Raw genomic sequence first — 25,883 nt, forward strand, 5'->3', positions numbered from 1 at the left:
TTATATTATAATTGAAGATTTTATGTTTCAAACTTTATCATACCCGGGATGTCTACTAGACTCTTGTTTGGACAGATTAAAGGGAGTTATTCCTAAGAATTACAGGCCTACAATATAAAATGTCAAATTTCCATGGAAAACAATGTACTGCTTTGTGCCTCAAAAATCTGACATAATCATACCCCCAGGGAGGTTAATATCAAGCTTACTATGTTTTTATCTATTCAGAAAAAAAATGGTGATCCTTCCCTTTCTCCTGGGTTCTTGTTTCAAGCTGACCACCATAAGCACTGAAGCAGATCCATGCTGTTGTGGTCAGTTTTTGTTCCTACAATTACCGTTAGGAATTACAGGACATTCCCTGTGGTCAGTTGTGCTGCCCTTCCCAGCTTGTGTTGATTTAGTAAGGGGATGGGCTTATTTACAGACACACTATGAGGGAAGTTCCCCATCTGTGACTTACATCACACACAATGGATGGGCGGTTGGCAGAATTATATCACACAGGAGGTGGGAAGTGGGCAATCTTACATTACACAGTGATTTACTGACACAACAGATGGGCAGACACATTTTAGAGGCTCCAGCTGGGTGCTGCTGTCAAAATGGCTGCTGGTTCTGAAACGCAGCACAGATAAATAGGGGAGTCACCTACCAGCTATGTGACATAATCCTGCCAACCACTGTGTATGATGTAAGCCACAGAAAGGGAACTCCACTGTATGTAATTAGGCCTGTCCCCTTACTAAATAGACATGCCCCCTGCTTTAGTTACGAGGGACTGGTAAGGCTGTGCTGTCATGCACCATCCAAATAAAAGATTACAGAAGATGCTATTTCCTTTTGTACCACCACCCCCTCCCTTTAGAATGTAAGCTCTATGAGCAGGGCCCTCCTGTACCTTTTGTATTGTACTGTAATTGTGTTGTCCCCCTTATACATTGTAAAGCTCTGCGTAAACTGTTGTCACTATATAAATCGTGAATAATAATAATAATAATATAAAAAAGATTTAAGAAATAGAAATGTATTTTGAGCTAATTCATTCTATTTTATGAATAACAATGGCCTTTTGAAGCAGCAAGAGTGACATTGTGGTGTAGTTGAAGGAGGTGGAAAAAACATCTATAAATGGGAAGTCTCAACACTTGAGTCTTTGAAGATGTAAGAATGTTGCAGGTTATTCAACTTACAGCAGCTCACCCAAAAATTGCTTGTTGAACAAATTTTTTTCTTTTAAGTAAAGTGATCAGATGAGTCAAATTATAGCCAAGGGATTGTGATGATGTTGAGAATCACGCATTGTAATAATTTTTTCATGTGTATTATAAAAAATGCAAAACACAAAAAATGTTAATTTACAAACAACTCAATTTCCATTGTCAGTGATATGCTCTGAATCCAGCAGCTTTGGGCACAGATCATGTTTGACAGCACTCATGGGATTATGAGCATTGTCTCTAGTTACGGAACAATAGAAAATTTGTCACTTAATGTCAATGGAGACAAAAGCTACAAAAATAAATAATGTACAGGACTTTTTTTGACCATGATTTTAAAAGCTTTTCTGGCACTAAAATCCCCATCTAATTTCCGATGCATGTTTAAAACTGAAAAGAAAACAAAAAATGTAGGAACTTTTCATGAATCCAATAGTCAAACTCAGCAATGAATACACGCGCAGTGTGCCAAAGCAAAAAGTGCTGTAAACAATCTACTATCTTCATTGTCCTGACTTGGTAAAAGCTTCAATGCTAGACCTTCTTTATACCCATTAATTAATTGCTTCCCTCCTGTCAATTTGCTAGAATATGTTTTATGAAGAGCAAACCAGTACACGTTCACAATTATGAATATGTTGATTGAGAAGACAATGAAAGCTGATTATGACATGAAGCTAGTCCTGTATGACTTAGGAAGAGGTTAATTAACTTGACATGTAATTGAATGTTCAGCAGGTGTTCCAGGAAACTTAAACAACAAGTATCACTGAAATTACAGTTGCATAGTAACAATATTAGCACATAAACGTCCATGCTTTTGTTTTCTTATATTTTGTTTCTTTTGTTTTATTTTTCACTGTAGAGATTTTGAATGGAGGCGTGTATCTGGACCGCAATGACTTCCTGTGTTATGGAGACACCATAAACTGGCAGGACATTGTTCGCAATCCGAATGCTACAGTGTTCCCGATGAGCAGGAATCCAAATTGTAAGTGTACATTTGCTGTATCTTTCTATCACTGGTCACTGGTGTTTGCCGCTGCATGACAAGTTTTAGGTTAGCCATAGACTGGGCAGCCACTTAAACTGCTGCCCACAACATGTGTGACGCCTCATTGGGGCTTAGCCCTGGCAATTCACATCACAGAGTTACTGCCTGTATATATAGCAGCAAGGCCTGCTACGCATTTATCCATGCATGGGGGACATCTTTATTTTATGCACTGCTTCAGCATCTTTACAAATTTTGGACATGTAGAAAACTAGCTGTGGCTTTTCTGCATGCATTTTTCTATCCATGCAGCTTTTTGAGACCTGGCCTTAAGCTTACAGTTCATTTTTGTCAACAGTTGAGATAAAACGAAATCTTCTTCTGTTCTACTCTTCTAAAGAGGTTAAAAAAGCAAATCGGTGAATCAGTTATTATTATTATTATATATGATTTATATAGCGCCAACAGTTTACACAGCGCTTTGCAATGTATAGGGGGGGGGGGCACAATTACAATGCAGTTCAATACAAAAGGTACAGGAGGGCCCTGCTCGGAGAGCTTACATTCTAAAGGGGGAATAATCATTTATCTCCATGAATCACGACTGCTTTGATTCCTAAAATGAAAGATCTTGGTAAATCAGACCACTGTACATGCATTTATTCAGGAGAACGGAAAACTGAATTTTCAGTTATTCGGTTATCTATGGATGGAAAATGACATGTATGTAGACAAGGTCTCCAATGGTGAAGGTAGTATGAGAGAGCAGGCAGTAAGTATTGACCAATGTTTTTAGGATTACTTTCAGGGAAGTATTTAGGGTTTACATTGCCTAAGCTGCAAGTGGTTGATGATAGAACCTATAGGTTGTTTTAAGCTATAGGAAAACATAATTGTTACAGCAAAAATTTTAATTTCAGTGTTCTCTTGAGAGCACCTTACTTTCTGGCTAATATGCAGATCTGCCATTGCACTGTAGAGTACACCAATCATGAATACAAAAATCAGAAAAAGAGGATAGCTACTTGAACTACAGAACCTCTCTGTAACCTCTCTCATCAGCCCCGGTGGTGTACTTACCAATTTACCAAATAATATCCACTCAAGAAAACATAAGGCACAAACAAAGGTAATTGTTGTACGTTAGCCCAACCTACTTTAAATCTTATTACCTTGAATGTGGATTACTAGGGATGGGCGAATGGTTCGGGCCGGAGCATAAGTACGGGCTGAACTTTCATTGTTCGGACGTTCGGCGAACAGCCAAACAAACAGGTCATTTGACCATTTGTTCGGCCCCTCGAACTGACCTCAATGCATTGCGGCACTGAGCAGTGTATTGTAAGCCCTGATTGGCTGAAGCCATGAAAGCTTCAGCCAATCAGGGCACAGAGCACTGTCAGAGTCATGATTGGACATTGTCATCATGACTTTATCTAATCATGGCTCATTCCCGCCCCACAGTATAAAAGTATTCTTTCAATGGCAGCCATTTTCAGTGTGATTTTGGCGTGGAGAGAGATAGAACAGGGCCCTGTTTAGTGCTATGAGTTAGTGTGCTAAAATGTTTTCTTCAATTGCCAGTGTAGAATATTAATTTAGTGCCAAGCTAGGGATAGTGTGAGTGTAGTGAGGAGGATCATCATTCACATTTGCATAGTGTGCAGCTAGAGTAGGGACAGCTCAGATAGTTTCACTGTAGTGTAGTGAGGCTGTGTCATTCATACATACATTAGTTTAGAATAGGGGCAGCTCAGATAATTTCAGTGTAGTGTAGTGAGACCGTGTCAGTAATCTTGACATTAGTGTATAGCTAGAGTAGGGTCAGTGTAGTGACGGTTGAACACTGTCTGTTTGATTGCATTGCCATTTACTTCTGTGTGCGTTACTGTCAGTTTAACGTCATATGGTTTTGTGTGCGTTACTGCCAGTTTAATGCCATATAGTTCTGTGGGTGTTACCTCTAGTTTAACACCATATAGTTCTGTGTGTGTTACTGCCAGTTTAATGCCATATAGTTCTGTGCGTTACTGCAAGTTTAACACCATTTACTTCAGTGTGCGTTACTGCAACTTTAACGCCATTTACTTATGTGTGCGTTACTGCAAGTTTAACACCATTTACTTCTGTGTGTGGGTTACTGAAAGTTTAAGGCCATATAGTTCTGTGCACCACTGTACATTTGGTTGATTATATTGCAGTATATTATAGTGTATCCATGGAGTGTGTCTGTGTAGTGTGAATACTCAAATTAAAGCGCACCAAACACCACTTTACATTGATTAAAGTGCATCTGCGTACAGATTTCAACTTCATCTTTACATTTGCTTATAAGCACCGCCCCCTCCCTCCCAATAATGTCTGGTGGGACAACAAGGAGAGGCAGATGATCCCTTGGCACATTAAGGGGGCCAGCAACAAATGTATCCACAGGCAAAGGTGGACGTGGTGGTCAGTCCTCAGGCAGGGCATCATTTCCTCTGTTTAAACCATGCAGAGGGGGTGGTAGACTGGCTTACTAAACCTTCCTCATCCTCATCATACTCCGTCACGCAAGCAGGCAAGTGTGCAGACCCCTGCAATTGCCAAAGTGGATAAACCTCTTGGGAGTAGTACGTGGCTGGGAGAAGGAAGTTCCAGATGCCCAGAGGAGTCTGCTTCTCAAGCCTCTGCATATTTTAGGCGCATGGGCAACCTCATGCTTCAAAGCCTGCGAAAGGACCCAAGAATACATGGCATATAGGAGAAGGATGATTATTGGTTGGCAACCCTCCTTGGCTCTCGGTTATAAAGGGAAGGTTTCAGAACTCATCCTGTCCCCACAGAGAGTGCAGAAGGTAAAATCTCTTGAGGACATGTTAAAGAGGATTTTATTGAAAGTTTTTCCTGACTCCAGTATGTTACAGTGTCATGGAAAACGTAGTTTTGAGTCTTCTGTTGGTCAAGAGAGGAGCGTTGGAGAAGGCATCCGCCTAAGTGAGGCCTAAGTGAGGCATTTCAGATTTTTTTTAGTCCTAGCCACCCAGGGCTGTCAGCTTCCACATCCCATTGGCAGCATCTGCATCACATGGTGGAGGATTACCTTGGGGCCAAAACAGAGATGGAGAGATTTCCAGCTGACGATCCACTGACTTACTCTGTCATGAGAATAGACCACTGGCCAGAACTTGCCCAGTATGCAATTGAGTTGATGGGCTGCCCTGCATTCAGCGTGCTTTCAGAATGGGCATTCAGTGCTGCAGGAGGTTTTGTTACTGATCATAGAGCACGTCTGTCAACAGACTCCATGCCCTGTTTGACTTTTATAAAAATGAATCAGTCCTGGATTACCAGCTATGAAGCCGCCGATGCCGATGTCACGATTACGTTTTTTTGGGATGTGGAATCTCTGCAGTACTTCGAGGCTGCCTAGCTTTTAGGGCGTTCAATCATTTCATCTGGAAGAATGTTTTTAACATAGGTTTCATGGGCACAATTAACACCCAAAGGCCAATTTTTCAATAGGTGCATATCACTGCAATTTTTTTGCCTTCATCAAGAGCACCTATATAGGGTTACGGTGGGAAGGCGCCCCCAACACACAAAGAGTAATTTTTCACAGGTGCATATCAATGCAATTTTTTACAGCAAGGCCAATTCTTGCTTTCATCAAGGTGTACCTCTATAGGGTTGCGGTGGGAAGGCGCCACCAACACCCAAAGACCAATTTTTCTGCACCTGTTTGACAGGTGCATATCATTGCAATTTTTTACAGCAAGGCCAATTCTTGTTTTCATCAAGATTACCTCTATAGGGTTATGGTGGAAAGGCACCACCGACACCCAAAGACCAATTTTTACGCACCCATTATTTCTATCCAAAGTCAAAGTGACACTAGAGTGTATCCAAAAAATCTCTAATCTTGTTCCCAGTGTACTTCATTGTGGCCTCATCATACACACTGGCTCCCCAGCTGTTGCTGAGCAAAATGAAGGCAGCTTGCAGGTAAAATGTCACTGTTTTGGCTTTATAAATGTAATTATTGCTGCAGCAGATTCAAAACATGGTACAGATATGCCACTTTACAGGTAGACTTAGGGGACCCCCAGGCACTATATATGAAGGATTTTTTCATTTTTATGCTTTCACTTTAAAAATCAAAAAATCACTGCTCATTTAAAAATTACGTTTTTCACAAACTTTTTTTTATTGATACATGTCCCCCAGGGCAGGACGCCGGACAATCCGCCCGTGTGTGGGCCCGGCAGACTTATTTTTCCCAAAAGTCCGGCGGACTTAGAAAGTAGTTTGGACTACTGGACGGACAATCCGGCCGTGTGTGTGCTAGTCTGCCGTACTTTTAAAACGAACGTACTTTCCCGCACGGAGAAAAGTCAGTTAATTTTGAACGAGGCGGCGAGATTGACACGTCGCTGGCCCCGTCACCTGGTATGGATTTAAAGGGGAAGCCCTACGCTGAAAAAACGGCATGGGGGTCCCCCCTAGGTCCATATCAGACCCTTATCCGAGCACACTACCCGGCCGGTCAGGAAAGGGGGTGGGGACAAGCGAGCGCCCCCCGTCCTGAGCCATACCAGGCTGCGTGCCCTCAACATGGGGGGTGCTTTGGGGAAGGCGGGCCCTGCGGCCCCCCCACCCCAAAGCACCTTGTCCCCATGTTGATGAGGACAAGGGCCTCTTTCCGACAACCCTGGCCGTTGGTTGTCGGGGTCTGCGGGTGGGGGGTTTATCGGAATCTGAGAGCCCCCTTTAATAAGGGGGCCCCCAGATTCTGGCCCCCCACCCTATGTGAATGAGTATTGAGGTACCCCTACCCATTCACCTGTGAAAAAAAGGTGTAAAAATAAAACACAACACATGTTTTTAAAATGATTTATTGCACAGCTCCGGTGGTCTTCTTCCATCTTGGGGGGTCTTCTCGCCAGACTCCTCCGCTATCTTCTGCTCTTTTACTAGCTCTTTTTCACTAGCGGAGGAGCCCGGCTTTCTTCTTCGTTGCCGCTGCCGCCCGGGGGTCTTCTTCCGACTTCGGGGGTCTTGTCCCCCTCTTCGGGGGTCTTGCCCCCATCTTCGGTTCTTCTTGCCGGGCCTCCGCTCCTTCTTCCAGCTCTTTTACTAGCGGTGCCCCGGTCTTCTGTCGTCGTCGCCGCCTTCTGTTCTTCTGTTCTTATCTTCTTCCCTGAGATGTTGACTCGTCGCTGTCTCTGGCTGTAATGACAGGGATGTGTTGTGCGGCGACTTATATAGGGACAATGGGCGGGGTCACTGGGTGATGTTCCCCCCATTATGATGTCACAGTCCCAGAGGATGCTGGGACTGTGACATCATAATGGGCGGGGACATCACCCGGAAGAAGAAGAAAGTAAATGCCATTTATGTTATTGCAGAGAAGTTTAAAATAAAGTTCCATGCAACAGACCACTTAAAAAAAGGCTGGTTTAGTGTAGCAAAGAGCACCGTGCAAAGAAGTCACAGAAACCAAAATTCATCATTCACTCCCCTCACAACTTTTACCTAAATTTGATTGGCTGCTCAGGGTGACTTCAATCTAAATAATGTCTTTATGGTTTTCACTGCTTTACTGTAGAGCGGTTATCTATACAAAAATGTGCAAAGGCATTGGATGATCCCTCTGGTTGAGTGGTTTAAATGAAGTTCTGCTATTGTTTTTAAGATGCTACCATTTGCCACAAATCTCCCCCTTACCCTTGGGTGTAATATGCTTTATGCTCTGTTATATGGTGTAATGCTTACAGGTGAATAAATTGGAAAACAAATTCTTGTTTGAAAAGTTTCTCCCCACTGATGATTGTGTCATTATTTGAATATATGATTTTTTTTTTTGTATGGGTATAATTTCTTAATTAGAGGATAAGAGCTCTTAGTACTAAGCTGAGGAGGCATTATTGTTACTGACTGCTAACAATGACCCTTATAGCCTGCTGTTATTTCTAATAAGATAGTTTAATGACTCTTCTGCTTGGTTAATATTGCTCTGAGTGGTGCGTTTTTGAAAGTGCCCAGAAAACATTGTTAGTCTGTAGAGTCTCAGGCTGAATTTAGCAGAGCAGCAAAGTAATGCAGAAAACTGCTCTACCAGGAACATATTGTACAGTAGCTCTGAGCATCTTCATAATGCTCCATCAAATAGCTTTACAATTACAATAACAGCACAAAGTGCAGGCAAGTACAGAAAGATAGGTCCCAATTTGAAATTACCAATGCAATTATTATATCTGGGCAATAGCTATATACAGTAAAATGTGAGAGCCTAAAGCAGTTACATGCTTTCTAATTATATGCAATGTATGAGAATATTGGTGTCAACAACTTAAGTGTACATTGCTGTTTCTTGCTTGAAGAGTAATTTAAAATGCAGCTAAAAGAAATATGTGGTCTGCCATTAATGGTCTAATTCCGACCATGCCAGCTGCCTAATGCCGCGTACACACGGTCAAACTGTATGACGTACTTAGTCTGGCGTACTTTCCGCTAGACTGTCCGTCCGACTTTCCGAACGGGCTACTTGCCCACACACGGCACTTTTTGAGCGGACTAATACGGCGTACTAAGTCCGCCGTACTATCCGCCCTACTTTTGAAATGAACGGACTCGTCCACACACGCGGTCTTCTGTCGCCGCCGCCGCCGCCGCCTTCCGTTCTTCTTCTTCTTCTTCTTCTCCTTCTTCTCCAGGAGATGTTGACTCGACGCTCTCTCCGGCCACAATGCCAGGGACGCACTGCGCGGCCACTTATATAGGGACAAGGGGCGGTGTCACATGGCTTTTTGTCACATGGGTTGGTCACATGGGTTAATGTCACATGGGGACTGTGACATCGTAAGGGGGCGGGGTCCCCATGTGACACCAACCCATGTGACATAAAGCCATGTGACACCGCCCCTTGTCCCTATATAAGTGGCCGTGCAGTGCGTCCCTGGCATTGTGGCCGGAGAGAGCGTCGAGTCAACATCTCCTGGAGAAGAAGGAGAAGAAGAAGAAGAACGGAAGGCGTCGGCGGCGGCGACAGAAGACCGGGCCACCGCCTGTAAAAGAGCTATAATAAGGCGCGGTGGCCCGGCAGAAGAACCGAAGAGGGGGACAAGATCCCCAAAGTCGGGAGAAGAGGCCTGCGGCGAGGAAGAAAGCCGGACTCCTCCGCTAGCAAAAGAGCTACAAGAAGATAGCGGAGGAGTCCGGCGAGAAGACCCCCGAAGACGGAAGACCCCCGGAGCTGTGCTATAAAGTATTTTATCTCGTGTGTTGTGTTTTTTTTTTGTACTTTTTTTTACAGGTGAATGGGTAGGGGTACATTGTACCCCATACTCATTCACATAGGGTGGGGGGCCGGTATCCGGGGGCCCCCTTATTAAAGGGGGCTCCCGGATTCCGATAAGCCCCCCGCCCGCAGACCCCGACAACCAACGGCCAGGGTTGTCGGGAAGAGGCCCTTGTCCTCATCAACATGGGGACAAGGTGCTTTGGGGTGGGGGGGGCGCGCGGCCCCCCTTCCCCAAGGCACCCCCCCATGTTGAGGGCACGCGGCCTGGTACGGCTCTGGAGGGGGGCGCTCGCTCGCCCCCCTTTCCTGGCCGGCCGGGTAGCGTGCTCGGACAAGGGTCTGTTGTGGACTTGGGGGGGGGACCCCCACGCCGAATTTTTTCGGCGTTGGGGTTCCCCTTTAAGTCCATACCAGGCGGCGGGGCCAGCGACGTCTCCTTCGCGGGCCCCGCCTACCTGGAGACGCGCTCGAAATGAGCGGACTTTCCTCCGGGCGGGAAAAGTCCGCTCATTTCAAAAGTACGGCGGACTGGCATACACACGGCCGGATTGTCCGCCGAAATGCGAGTACGACGGACAGAATTTCGAAAAAACCGAAATTCTTAGTACGCCGGACTGCACGCTGAAAAAGTCCGCTGAAGCCCACACATGAGCGGATTGTCCGCTGAAATGTGTTTCAACGGACTAAGTATGCCATACAGTCCGCTCGTGTGTTAGAAGCATTAGACTTCTATCTTCAATATTTAGAATCACAAAAATCCATAACTACTGGAATACAAATTAGCTTATTTTCATTTGTTGCTTTTAGAAACTGCATGTCACAAATTAGCTGTAATAGTCCTACAGACATGTGGACTGTACCTACTCTTTATGGCTGCAAAGCTGAATCTGTGGTCCTATTGACAGTTTTCACCTGACCCTTGCACTGGTCTGGCAGTCTCAGTCATCATCCAATGTCACCTGTTATCTGGTATAGGATAGAAGTTCTGCTGTGCACTCTGCTCACATTTTCTAGAAATCCTGAAAACTGCTTGGTACCTTGTCCCTGGACGTTCTACAATGCACACTGCTCACTTGTCCCTAGAAATCCTGCACACTGAGCAGAACCCTCTCCTTGGAATTCCCACTGTGCACTCTACTTACCTGTTCCTTAAACTTTGGAACAATGAGCCATAATTGTTCCTGGAAATTCTGTGCACTGCAAAGACTCCAGTGCCCTGGGACCCCTTTACACAATGCTCTATACGTCCCTCATAACGTGTGTGGCACTGATCAAACCTTCTCATTCTAGTGGCTGTAACCTGCCAAAGCCTTTCTCACACCTTGCCCTAGCTGGCAGTAACTGGGACAGCAACCTGGCACTGGGAATCAGCCAACCCATATCTGGCATCAGAAGCTCTGGAGAGGACCACTTGTTTATTCTGAATCCAGTTGGGGTGAGAATGGGTTCTCTTTGGCTGTGGTTGGCAAGCCTGTGACATTAAGGTCCATATATCGTAAGCTAAAGAATATTAAAAAAAATGTTAAACCACTTTGACAGTTAACAGTACATTCATCTATTTAGAGTTGTATATCACACCTAAAAGAGGGACATTTGTGGCACTAATGTTCATAAAAAAGCCTTACCCTCCAAAAGGGGGGCATTAAAGAAACAATCTTAATATTAAAAAAAAAAAAAAAAACATTGCTGTAGTTAAAGGGGAAATGCTGCAGGTACACAGTTCAGGCCTATTTAAAACCTTAAAATCCATGGTATGTCAAGCGAATATTAGACAGTTCTGATAAACAAAGCTCCAGCATTCTCTGATTATGTCAAAGCTTGCCCATCCTTTGTTGCATCCTGGCACGGATGCAGGTTTGGAGGTAATGGAAAGCTCCAACACTCCCCGGAAGTATCAAAGCATTGCCTAATAGAAAGGTCCAACAGTTGCCCTAGCTGCAGGGTTTTGAAGATTTTCTCAGGTGCTTTTAATATAGAGCTGCCAAAGTTTTGTTTTTTTCTTCCCATTAAATATTCAATAAAAATGTCCTTGGGATCTAAGTCATACCTACGCTATGGACACCTACTGTATTGCTTACTTGTGTCTGATTACCCAATGAAAGTATTATAATCCTTCATCTATTATAAATGTATCACAAAAACATAGAGATAGAAAATCTCTCGATAATCATCTGGAAATCATTTGTTTTTCACTACAGGAAATAGAATAGATTATCAGGAGGCTGTAGAGTATAATGTGCAATTGGCAAAGTCAGGGCTAAAGGTCTTCACAGGTCCAAAAACTCCTGATTAATGTGTAAAAATATCTTTCATTATTTCCTCAGAAATCATAAAACCATATTTTTCATATATTTTTCAGTTCAGCTAGTCATTTACAGAATTAGAGATAGCAAGAAATATTCATGCATCATCTGAAAGTGAAAATTAGGTATGCAGTAGGAGCCTCTAGTTTGGCTAGAGTTGCCCTTTAATATTGTCAGGAAAAGACTAAAATAATATTGGTACATTAACTTTGTTTTAAATAATTTTAATACATGATCCCTAAGCTAAACGTTACATTAACGTTATCCTGTCAGGTTAAAAAAATTGCAGATAAAAGGTGCAAAAGAGGAGTTTTTTAACCCACCTCTTTAGTAGATCATGTCTCCTTTTTCCACTCCATTCCAGAAGTGCAGCCTCTGTAAGATACTTGGGCATTCAACATGTTTGGGAGTGTCAGATCAACTGAAGGAAGTAACCACAGCAGAGGAAGGGGAATATAGGCTTCCGATACTCCAGGAAGTGTCGAACGTTGGCATTGGAAGAGATAGAAGGTAGGAGATGCAGATGAGTATGAGACGTATAAAAGCTCTTTTATCTGCATTTATTTAACCCGACAGGGTCACTTATCCTCACCTGAGACATACAGTGCCTTGCGAAAGTATTTGGCCCCCTTGAACTTTTCAACCTTTTGCCACATTTCAGGCTTCAAACATAAAGATATAAAATTTTTATTTTTTGTGAAGAATCACCAACAAGTGGGACACAATTGTGAAGTGGAAAGAAATCTATTGGATAATTTAAACTTTTTTAGCAAATAAAAAACTGAAAAGTGGTGCGTGCAAAATTATTCGGCCCCTTTACTTTTTAGTGCAGCAAACTCACTCCAGAAGTTCAGCGAGGATCTCTGAATGATCCAATGTTGTCCTAAATGACTGATGGTGATAAATAGAATCCACCTGTGTGTAATCAAGTCTCTGTATAAATGCACCTGCTCTGTGATAGTCTCAGGGTTCTGTTGAAAGTGCAGAGAGCATCATGAAGACCAAGGAACACACCAGGCAGGTCCGTAATACTGTTGTGGAGAAGTTTGAAGCTGGATTTGGATACAAAAAGTATTTCCCAAGCTTTAAACATCCCAAGGAGCACTGTGCAAACGATCATTTTGAAATGGAAGGAGTATCAGACCACTGCAAATCTACCAAGACCTGGCCGTCCCTCTAAACTTTCAGCTCAGACAAGGAGAAGACTGATCAGAGATGCAGCCAAGAGGCCCATGATCACTCTGGATGAACTGCAGAGAACTACAGCTGAGGTGGGAGAGTCTGTCCATAGGACAACAATCAGTCGTACACTGCACAAATCTGGCCTTTATGGAAGAGTGGCAAGAAGAAAGCCATTTCTCAAAGATATCCATAAAAAGTCTTGTCTAAAGTTTGCCACAAGCCACCTGGGAGACACACCAAACATGTGGAAGAAGGTGCTCTGGTCAGATGAAACCAAAATCCAACTTTTTACCCACAATGCAAAATGATATGTTTGGCGTAAAAGCAACACAGCTCATCACCCTCAACACACCATCCCCACTGTCACACATGGTGGTGGCAGCATCATGGTTTGGGCCTGCTTTTCTTCAGCAGGGACAGGGAAGATGGTTAAAATTGAGGGGAAGATAGATGCAGCCAAATACAGGACCATTCTGGATGAAAACCTGTTGGAGTCTGCAAAAGACCTGAAACTGAGACGGAGATTTATCTTCCAACAAGACAATGATCCCAAACATACAGCAAAATCTACAAAGGAATTGTTCACAAATAAACGTATACAGGTGTTAGAATGGCCAAGTCAAAGTCCAGACCTGAATCCAATCGAGAATCTGTGGAAAGAGCTGAAAACTGCTGTTCAAACGCTCTCCATCCAACCTCACTGAGCTCGAGCTGTTTTGCAAGGAAGAATGGGCAAGAATTTCAGTCTCTCGATGTGCAAAACTGATAGAGACATACCCCAAGCGACTTGCAGCTGTAATCTCAGCAAAAGGTGGCTCTACAAAGTATTAACGCAAGGGGGCCGAATCATTTTGCACGCCCCACTTTTCATTTTTTTATTAGTTAAAAAAGTTTCAAAAATGCAATAGATTTCATTCCACTTCACAATTGTGTCCCACTTGTTGGTGATTCTTCACAAAAAATAAAAATTTTATATCTTTATGTTTGAAGCCTGAAATGTGGCAAAAGGTTGGAAAGTTCAAAGGGGCCGAATACTTTCGCAAGGCACTGTAACTGTGAATGTCACCTTAAATCTTTACCTAACAAATAAAAAAAAAATTAATTGAGACCCTTACATTTTACACAAAAATTAAAAACGATAGCCTAATCTTAACCCTAACACTAAATATAACTCCCTAACCCCACACCAAGTCTAAGCTAACAATTAACCCTAGATTCGCTGTTTTTTTCCTAATAGGATGCTGGAGAAATAAGCATCTAAAAGCATACAGTCTCACAAAAAGACTTATAGCATCAAGATCTCAGCACCAAAAGCTAATGATTCGTAATAATAGTATTAGTGAGAGACATTTGATTACGCACAGCTGATTTCTCCTAAAATAATCACATTTAGGATATTGCAAATAGGCTCCAGTTAGCCGACTTTGGGCTAAAATGAATGAGAACATAGAATATTGGGTTTTGGGTAGCTTCAAAGTAATTGTTAAAACCAAATAACCTTTTACTTGTATTATAGGTTTATTGATTATTTAATGTACTAAGCATACCTAGCTAATGTACTTTCTGACAAAGTTTATTAAAACAAACACCAATTGTCAAGTCAACTTTATTTTCTTTATTGTACCTTGCCTGTGATGTACAGAGCTAAGCATCTACTGTATATGACTTCAAGAGTAAGCAGTCCTACAACATCATGTCATTATAGCAGCATGTGTTCCGCTCATGCTCTTCCATTTATGATATTCTCAGATGAGATATTGATTGGAAATAATAAAGGAGTTAGTTATTAGCAGCTGGGACATAAACAGCCTAATATACCAATAGATAGTGTTCCCTCTAAGAGCAGTTTCAGACCACATTTAATGGAGACATGCCCCCTACCAGCCTTTATATTGTGTGGAAAATTTATTGAAAGCATCAAACTCCCATTTTCTAATAGATTAATTCTTTACTGGTATTTGCTGAATGTGATAGTGATTCTAGCATCACTTATAATATTGGACGTGTGTATGGTATAAGACAATAGATGGACTTTGAACAATATATCTTTGAATTACTGGTTTCAGCAATAGTTCTGCCTTTTGGAAAATTGCTCTTCCTATTATTAATATAACTAGATCTTTACAAGTGATTGTGACTGTATGAGCCAAGTAATCAGAGTCTGACTTTATAAATTAATACACATTTGCTTGGACTACTATATCATCCAACAATGAATGCAGTTAAAACTGAACTCTAGGCACAAGGTCTTTGATTTAAATATGTTATTCAATAGCCACAAAGTATATTGGCTCACTTTTTGTACAGCAAACCCTTTGCAAACCGGATATTAACTTGTAAAAGCAGTAGTAACATCATCATTACACTGCACATAACAGAATTAGGGGAGGGACTCAGCAGGTCCTCCTTCTACAGGCTGCCTGCAGAAAGCTACAGGATGGGGCAGGTAGAAGCCCATGTACACACGGTCGGAGATTTTGCCAACCAAATCCGTCGGATTTTGCCCGTCGGATTTAGTCTGACGGATTGTGTCCGAAACTGTTGCATACACACGGTTGGGCCAAGTTGGCGAAAAATCCGATCTTTCAGAACGTGATGACGTAATTTCGTTACGATGCGACTACATTTAGGCTAGTAGCCAATAGCTTTGATGTAGGAATTTGATCTGAGCATGCGTGGCACTTGGTCCGATCAAAATGCTCTACACATGCTCTGATTAGGTCCGTCCAGCCCAGTTGGTCGGGAAATATTTCCAACATGTTGGAAAATTGGGTCAGACAGAGATTCGGACGGAATCAGTCCGATGCATACCACACACAGTCGGATTATCTGACGGCACGGTCCAATAAGACTCATTCCGACAGATTCTCCGACCGTGTGTACAAGGGCAAAGACAAGTCAACCTGCACAATTAGAGAGGGTAGCAGTGACCGGTCTTTTTTATAGGAAACTCCAGCACAGAGGCAAAGAGCATGAATTGTTTCATACTGGAGTATTAAAAATTCACAAATAGTACCAAGATTAACCACTTAAGGACTGGAAAGAATGTGCCCCCTTAATGACCAGGCCATTTTTTGTGATACAGCACTGTGTTGTCCACAAATAGAGCTATTTTTTGGTGGTATTTGATCACCTCTGAGGTTTTTATTTTTTGCGCTATAAACAAAGAGCGACAATTTTGAAAAAACATTTTTTTTCTAACTTTTTGCTATAATACATATCCCCAAAAAATATATAAAGAACCACATTTATTCATCAGTTTAGGCCGATATATATTCTTCTACATATTTTTGAGGAAAAAAATTGCAATAGGCGTATATAGATTGGTTTGCGCAAAAGTTATCACGTCTGCAAATTATGGAATAGATTTACGGACTTTTATTTATTTTTTATTGTTTTTACTAGTACTGGCAGCGATCTGTGATTTTTAGCAGGACTGCGACATTGCATCTGACCCCAAATGACACTTTTTGGGGACCAGTGACATTATTGCATTGATCAGTGCTATAAATGCACTGATCAATGTAAAAATTACACTAGCAGGGCAGGGATTAAACTAGGGGGCGATCAAGGGGTTAAGTGTGTTCCCTAGGCATGTTGTAGCTGTAGGGGGATGGGCTCACTGGGACATGATAGAGGTTCCAGAGAGATCACTGTTCCCGATCACTGGAACAGAAGATCTCTGACATGCTCCCTGTCAGAACAGGGATCCACTTGTTTACACTGGCAGATACCTTTTCTGCCTCTGTACTAGGCAATCGCAGGTCCGTCCGACCCGCCTGCAGCGGGTGTGAGAGCGCGCCAGTAGCGTCGTGTGCCCACTCACAACTGCGCCTTACAGGTACAGCAAGTTGCGCAGCGCTGCCAACCTGCTGCAATATAAGTATGTGAGCTGGTCGGCAAGTGGTTAAAGTAAGAATACACATGGCTTTCATATTTAGACACTAGTTTCCCCAAACTGTCAAGCCCAATACCCCTACTTGCACATCCCATGTGCTATCAGTTCCTTTTTTATTGTTATCCTGCAAAGTATTTCATATATGTTTAGCTGTCATGTGGGGCAGCACCCTCTCCCTTCCTTCTTCCATACATGACCTAGTTGAACAGTTGGGGCAAGTCATACTACCCTATAAAGTGTAATACTACAGTTACTAAACTTTATACTACAGTTTATAATCTTTGTTTTTGATGCTTTCTGTCTCTTTGTGTCTCTGGGCCAGGAGGTTAAGGAGCATCTCCCCAATGGGACAAGTCAATAAAAAGCTAAACTTTGGCCTTTAAAAATTGCTCCAATATACAAGCAACCAGTAGGTTCCAGATATTGCTTTGGAATCTTGAAGGATCTTTAAAGGAAGTTTCTATATAGGACAGTAGTTTCTATATAGGACAATGGTAGCTAGCTAAAATGGCAGGGATAAGAAAATACAAGAGATTGTCTTGGAGAAAAGATGATTATTTTTTCCTTCTTGTATACCTTGATATGACCAACACTACTTACGGTATCGGTATCACCAGAAAAAAAAATGTTTTCTTGGTGTCAGCCATTACATCTGATCTTTTAGAGCACTCTAGGTAATGCTATGGCTGTCTGATCCTTTTACAAGGTCTTCCAAGTGCAGACAACCTTGAAAAATGAAAAATAATTTATGTGGAAATTGATGTAACTTTCTTCTTAGCGAAGGATTTGCCGATGCGGCAGGAGGTGCTCAATATAAGCTTATATATTAGGACATGCAGATGGCAAACATACTGCACAAAGAAGAGTAAAACATGATATTAAGACTAATTTATTATCTGCAAATGCATGTCATATTATAGCGGGAACATTCTCAGCAAACTGTTCGCTTGTCAAATGGCTGTTTGCAGTTGAGCCCACAGCTTTTCAGATCCAATTAGTCACAGAAAAAGCAATCACAGGCAGAGAACAGAACCTTCACATTTGTCTTGTCTGCGGAAGGTTGATGATGTTGTACAGGGGGGATAATAGGTGATTCACAGCTAGAAAATGTCCACTGATTTGTCTGACACAAGGGTCTAATAATCTGAAAGGTCCCTTGTCTTTTCTAACTACCTCCACCCTCTGGTTTTATGTTCGCGGACTTTTCCTGGGTACAGTGTTGTACCTTGAAATCTCACGCTACTATTTATTGCAGTAGACACCAGAGTTTCATCTATTTTATTAGAGAAACATAAAACGTGACAGCTGATAAAATCTATACCTAACATGGCCTTTGCTTGCTAGCTATATATTCCCAGGAAAGACTTGACCTCTAGCCTCTGATATTTTCTCAGTTACAACATCGCTTTGATTGTGTTATTAAAGTGTGCCAAACAGCCATTGTTAAGGCACATGCTAGCCACTTACGTTCCACTGTGGCCACGTGGACTTGTTGGGGTTTTCTGCTTTGCCTCATGGTTGCAGTTATCTTTAAAAGCTTTGGGATATATTTCTTTTAAATTCTGCATTCAGTCTTATAGAAGATCTAGCAGTCCAAAACTAACAACTTAATGACTTTGCTTTAAAGTGGAACTTGATCCAGCTAGGAGAAAATGAAAAGTCAGCAGCTACAAGTACAGTAGCTTCTGACTTTTAAGAAACACATAAATACCATTCCAAGAGGTCCAGCGCTGTCTTCCATACACCCAATTCTTCTCAGGGCTTATGATCTAGTGTGTCACTGTCTCATCTTAGCTTTAGTAGGCAGCTGTGTCCTCCTGATCCCTTATAACCTGCCCCCTACTGGGAAATCTGGACTGCAGGGAACCCGGCCCTGTAGCCTCTTGACTTGTGTGATGGTATTCCAGAAGGATGTGGGTAGTGGGCAAACCAAGCAGACATTATCCTCATTTAGGAATGAGAGAGTTGGAGCGAGTACCAGTAAAATAATGCACTTGCTCCAAGAAAAAAAAAATTGTGTAAGAGGTTCCAGGGGGAGGGGGGGGGGGGGATGTGACTGTTCTTTTCTGGAGAAGGTTCACTTTGATTTGTAAGACATAGAGCATGCTTTCTTTAATTGATAAAAACTACATGATTATAGATCTATCTATATACTATATATATATATATATATATATATATATATATATATATATAACAGTGCCTAAAGCACCACCCGCAGGCTGGATTTATACTACAAAATCATTGCAGGGAATATTTTGTATTTATATATATATTTTTAGCCCTGCCCATAAAGAATGAAGAAAATATGTACAAAACCACTACATATTTTCTATAAAACAGTTTTTAATTCATTATATTAGAATATAAGAAGTAAAACACTGTCCACTAAAAAGAGATCCATTACATACATTTAAAACAAAAAAGAAAATAATTTGAAAGCAGACAAGGAAAAGAAAACTTCTAATAATTGCCTCTCATCATAGATCTTGTAATGTTCCTTGTACGGTGACTGTAGTTTTAAAGGAAGAGAAATGCAGAGGCTGTCAAGTATGACTTTTCCTTCTCTAAATGTTGATGTCTTGGAAATGTTATAGCTAGGCAACACCTATCCTTTATATTGATCAGTGGTTCCAAATTAATAACTACTGTGGTAGGGAATGGACCCAAAAAGATATACCCAACATCTCAAATAACTGTTCTATTTATTTGACATATTTGAGGTTTTTTTTTAATAAACATGCTTACATAGGTTTCCTATCAGGATCTTAGGAATGTGAGTAGATGGCAGAAGAGTTAGTACGATGCCAAGGACGTTGGCTGTAGTGGACAAAGCATACAAAATGAAATACGTTCATCTACAGATCTTCAAATTTCTTTCACATTAAGTAGCTGTCAGTATGACCTTCTTGCATCAAGTTTTACTGCTTGTAACTGTAATGCAAAATTATGAATTCAGCTTTAACGTTGATTTTTCTTATTTTTCTCTAAATAATGGTGTTTCTCTGGGTTACAAGTGGCTTCATACACGAAATAATAATCCCAATATCTAATGGAAGAAAAATAATGCCCGACTAACCATCCGATTGATTTTGTAAGTTAGAAAGTATTTGATTTCTTTTGTTCCCTTTTTGACATAAGCAACTCTAGCGGCATTTGACCACACTCAAGTCGACTATTCAAAATTACTATTAAGAACTCTTTCCATACTGTATGTGGAGGTCTTTTGTGTCTTTTAGGAAAAAGAGGGGAAAAACTGCGCTACGGGAAAAAGAAGCAAATAGTGTTGAACGGAAGCTGCAATTCAAATATATACCAAAAATATATCAAACAAAAATAGAAAAAAGAAGAACTGCGCTAGCCACAAGATACCCAATGTGATTAGGGTATACAAAAGTATCAGACCCACACTGTGGGTCTTAGTATCTAGTGTGTTAATATTGTGAATTCCCCAAACTCAATATATGTGCATCAAACTCTGTGCATAAACCCCTAAACCATAAAGATAAGAATATAAAGAATATATATTTGCTATTAGGCATAAATGACCTATCGAAAAAATACTAAATCTGCGTTCAGAGACACTCTGTATAATGTCCATACAGTCACATATCAAAAAATTGAAAAATTAAATAAAACATAAAAAATAAACATAAAAAATAAATGTCCATATAGTGAATGAACACCAGTGAAACAAAAATTTCAAATAAGGTACGGCAATAAAGAAAAGTTCCAAACGACTGAATTGCAAATGCACGGATTGAAAATCTTCTCCAAAGACGTGGTGTACTTATCACATCACCGAAATAAATGAATCAGCTCCTTACCAGATCCAGACGACCCCCCGTTACAGAGGGTCACCACAAGCAGTAGTAGTCAAAAGGGTGTCCGGATAGCGCCTCCTCCTCAGATGGTCACGAATCTTCCACACGATGGGGTTATGGCTGTTACTCACTCCCAACACGACGTGGTGTCACATAAGGGAAAACATAGGCTCCAGATAGTGTAAAACCAAATGACTTTAATTCTTAAAAAGCGAACGTAAACACTTACATAAAAGACTTTAAAAACAGGTTCAAAACAAAGACGTGCACCGGCCGGATACACGCCAACGCCAACGCCAAGACCAACCCGTCCTTCCTGGTCCACAAAAACGAACACGACTTGGGGTGACGTCGACACGTTCGCACCGCCCTACGCGTTTCGTAATTACGAAACGCGTAGGGCGGTGCGAACGTGTCGACGTCACCCCAAGTCGTGTTCGTTTTTGTGGACCAGGAAGGACGGGTTGGTCTTGGCGTTGGCGTGTATCCGGCCGGTGCACGTCTTTGTTTTGAACCTGTTTTTAAAGTCTTTTATGTAAGTGTTTACGTTCGCTTTTTAAGAATTAAAGTCATTTGGTTTTACACTATCTGGAGCCTATGTTTTCCCTTATGTGACACCACGTCGTGTTGGGAGTGAGTAACAGCCATAACCCCATCGTGTGGAAGATTCGTGACCATCTGAGGAGGAGGCGCTATCCGGACACCCTTTTGACTACTACTGCTTGTGGTGACCCTCTGTAACGGGGGGTCGTCTGGATCTGGTAAGGAGCTGATTCATTTATTTCGGTGATGGGATAAGTACACCACGTCTTTGGAGAAGATTTTCAATCCGTGCATTTGCAATTCAGTCGTTTGGAACTTTTCTTTATTGCCGTACCTTATTTGAAATTTTTGTTTCACTGGTGTTCATTCACTATATGGACATTTATTTTTTATGTTTATTTTTTATGTTTTATTTAATTTTTCAATTTTTTGATATGTGACTGTATGGACATTATACAGAGTGTCTCTGAACGCAGATTTAGTATTTTTTCGATAGGTCATTTATGCCTAATAGCAAATATATATTCTTTATATTCTTATCTTTATGGTTTAGGGGTTTATGCACAGAGTTTGATGCACATATATTGAGTTTGGGGAATTCACAATATTAACACACTAGATACTAAGACCCACAGTGTGGGTCTGATACTTTTGTATACCCTAATCACATTGGGTATCTTGTGGCTAGCGCAGTTCTTCTTTTTTCTACTTTTGTGTCTTTTGCAGTGACCAATACATGAAAAACTTTTTTTTAGTAAATTTACTATATTGAGCAAACTATACCTAAGAATCTGTAAAAAGACTGGTTTTCCTTTAACATATAAACAGACTTTTGCTTTCATTTACTTTTCTAAAGCCACGTACACACGTAGCCGTCTGTCTGACGTACTTAGTCTGGCGGACTTCCCGCCAGACTGTCCGTCTGACTTTCCGAACGGGCTACTTGCCCACACATGGCACTTTTTCAGCGGACTAATACGGCGTACTAAGTCCGCCGTACTATCCGCCCTACTTTTGAAATGAACGGACTCGCCCACACACGCGGAGGAAAGTCCGCTCATTTCGAGCGCGTCTCCAGGTAGGCGGGCCCGCGAAGGATACATCGCTGGCCCCGCCGCTTGGTATGGACTTAAAGGGGAACCCCAAACCCGAAAAAAATCGGCGTGGGGTCCCCCCAAAGTCCACAACAGACCCTTGTCTGAGCACGCTACCCGGCCGGCCAGGAAAGGAGGGGCGAGCGAGCGCCCTCCCCCCCTCCTGAGCCATACCAGGCCGCTTGCCCTCAACATAGGGGGTGCCTTGGGGAAGGGGGGGCCACGCGGCCCCCCCACCCCAAAGCACCTTGTCCCCATGTTGATGAGGACAAGGGCCTCTTCCCGACAACCCTGGCCGTTGGTTGTCGGGGTCTGCGGGCGGGGGGCTTATCGGAATCCGGGAGCCCCCTTTAATAAGGGGGCCCCCGGATACCGGCCCCCCACCCTATGTGAATGAGTATGGGGTACAATGTACCACTACCCATTCACCTGTAAAATAAAGTACAAAAAAAAACACAACACACAAGATAAAATAATTTATTGCACAGCTCCGGGGGTCTTCCGTCTTCGGGGGTCTTCTCGCCGGACTCCTCCGCTATCTTCTTGTAGCTCTTTTACTAGCGGAGGAGCCCGGCATTCTTCTTCGTCGCCGCGGCCTCTTCTTCCGACTTCGGGGGTCTTGTCCCCCTCTTCGGTTCTTCTGCCGGGCCACCGCACCTTCTTATAGCTCTTTTACAAGTTGAGGGCACGCGGCCTGGTACGGCTCAGGAGGGGGGGGGCGCTTGCTCGCCTCTCCTTTCCTGGCCGGCCGGGTAGCGTGCTCGGACAAGGGTCTGTTGTGGACTTTGGGGGGACCCCCACGCCGATTTTTTTCAGCGTTGGGGTTCCCCTTTAAGTCCATACCAGGCGGCGGGGCCAGCGACGTCTCCTTTGCGGGCCCCGCCTACCTGGAGACCCGCTCGAAATGAGCGGACTTTTCTCCGACTTTCCGGCGTACTTTCGGGTCAAAAAAGTATGCCGAAGGCTACACACGGGGGGATTGTTTGGCGGGCTTGAGTTTGCCGGACTTTTCCACCCACTTGTTTGATCGTGTGTACGCGGCATAAGGTGTATAGTTCTCCAAGGATTGTCTTTGTGACTATTTTAATGGCAGAAGGTGATGTTTGGTATCTACTCAATTTAGAACTCAACTTCATGCTGCATTAATGTGGACTATGCTCACAACTGAAAAAAAATAAGAGTTTCATTATTCATATTCTTTTTTAAATCTTTGTTTATTATTTCAATTACTGAGATCAGAGCTGTTCACAAGAGGACAAGACGTTGGTCATAGGTGGTCAGGATGACATATCTGCAGTTATTTGTATTTCTTAACTGTAACACCCGCATCAAAAACTCAATAAACCCTCATATAAGTAAAATTGCTTTCTACTGTCTAGTCTTAATAACCATTATCAACCATTGAGATAATTCAGTGATTCATGCAAGATAGCAATCTTGTTCTTATAACTGTCATTTTGGACTCACCATTGGTGCATGTAGCACTTTTAAAGGGGCAGACCACATAAAACCAAGGAGATAATTCACTCTTGTTACGCGATCAGTGTGCTTGAGTTTTTATCCCTGCCCATCCCATTGCAGACATTATGTGGGACTTTTAGCCCCACTTAAGCATAGGCTTTTTTTTGCCCATTTTTGCCCATATTTTCATGCATTCTTAAAAGTGAAGTGATGTACAAGAGCATCTTCTGGGCAGAATTGGATGTTCTTGGCTGACAAGGCTTTTATTATGGGAGCACATGAAATCATGATATCCTCCTCCACCAGCTTATTTGCAGAGTGGAGGGAGATACAGATTTGAACTCTTAAAGGGGCCACACACCTTTTTACCCTTGAGGTTCTAAATGCTGCCATCATTGAGTTTATAAGGAAGAGTGCCACCAGTTTAACACTATGTGGAAGCCAGGTTGATCCGGCGCAGTGTGACCTGATTTTTTCAGGTCCATATCTGGAGGTGAGCGCTCAGGAATAATGGTGGTGGGAGTTACTGAACACTATTTAAAGGATTAATTTATTATGATTTCTGATTTGCAAGTATGATAAATTGTGAATAAGAATCACCAAGAGTAACAGTAGAGACTTCATGAAATATGTGTGCAACACACATTTTTGCACCTTCCCATGGAAGTCAGTAGGACCATAACCTCATTTTGTTTCAAAAGTAGCTCATGTACCTTTTCAAGCTTCTGAACTACAAACACCTGAATGCTAAATGTGAACAAGACAATTTAAAAACATTGGATTTGGCTAGTTGAGAATTTTTGAGCTTTGAGCTTGGAGTTGCAAAATGCTCAGATGTGAACAGGGACTTATTCCCTGTTTATGTACTTTCTCTGTTTGCTAATTCCCTTCTACATTCTCTAGAATTGTTACATTGTATCTCCTGTTACGATATTGTATGTATTTTCTATGCTCATCAGCTTCACTTTTAGCACAATATTTTATTACTGCCACAATAAAACCACATTCAATCAGAGGAAAGTATAGCCTATAGAACATTGATTTTGTTTTGCACAATCCACAGAAAACAAATATACATACAGAATCACAAATTACTACAGCATCTCACAATAGTGAGTTCACCCCTTACATTTTTTTAAATATTTTATTATATCTTTTCATATGACAACACTGAAGAAATTGCACTTTGCTAAAATGTAAAGTAGTTGTGTACAGCTTATATAACAGTGTAAATTTGCTTTCCCAAAATAACTCAAAACACAGCCATTAATGTCTAAACCACTGACAACAAAATTGAGTACACCCCTAAGTGAAAATGTTCAAATTGGGCTCAATTAGCAATTTTCCCTCCCCGGTGTCATGGTATCTCTTTAGTGATACAAAGTCTCAGGTGTGAATGGGGAACGGGTGTGTTAAATTTGGTGTTATCACTCTCAATCTCTCATACTGGTCACTGGAAGTTCAACATGGCACCTTATGGCAAAGAACTCTCTGAGGATCTCAAAAAATAATTGTTGCTCTACATAAAAATGGCCTAGGCTATAAGAAGATTGCCAAGACCCTGAAACTGAGCTGTGGCACGGTGGCCAAGACTATATAGTGGTTTAACAGGACAGGTTTCACTCAGAACAGGCCTTGTAATGGTCAACCAAAGAAGTTCAGTGCACGTGCTCAGCATCATATCCAGAGGTTGTCTTTGGAAAATAGACGTATGAGTGCTGCCAGCATTTCTGCAGAGGTTGAAAGGGTAGGGGTCAGCCTGTCAGTGCTCAGATCATTCTCCGCACACTGCATCAAATTGGTCTGCATGGATGTCATCCCAGAAGGAAGCCTCTTCTAAAGAGGATGCCCAAGAAAGCCCACAAACAACTTGCTGAGGACAAGCAGACTGAGGGCATGGATTACTGGAACCATGTCCTGTGGTCTGATGAGACCAAGATAAATTTATTTGGTTCAGATGGTGCCAAGCATGTGTGGTGGCAACCATGTAAGGAGTACAAAGACAAGTGTTTCTTGCCTACAGTCAAGCATGGTGATGGGAGTGTCATGGTCTGGGGCTGCATAAATGCTGCTGACACTGGG

At 42.1% G+C, this 25,883-nt stretch overlaps 1 protein-coding gene across 2 annotated transcripts in view; it reads left to right on the plus strand.

Moving 5' to 3' along the window:
* Window positions 1–25,883, plus strand: part of ERBB4 (erb-b2 receptor tyrosine kinase 4) — a 1,370,666-nt gene that overhangs the window by 828,998 nt on the left and 515,785 nt on the right. For both annotated transcript variants that reach the window (XM_077448341.1, XM_077448342.1), the window contains exon 4: window positions 2,086–2,211. In XM_077448341.1, coding sequence (XP_077304467.1) covers window positions 2,086–2,211 — 126 coding nt within the window. The remainder of the gene's footprint in view (window positions 1–2,085; window positions 2,212–25,883) is intronic.

The sequence above is a fragment of the Lithobates pipiens genome, unplaced genomic scaffold (assembly GCF_037356315.1).
Source record: "Lithobates pipiens isolate NorthernLeopardFrog02 unplaced genomic scaffold, aLitPip1_a1.2 Scaffold_22, whole genome shotgun sequence".
NCBI classification, from domain to species: Eukaryota; Metazoa; Chordata; class Amphibia; order Anura; family Ranidae; genus Lithobates; species Lithobates pipiens.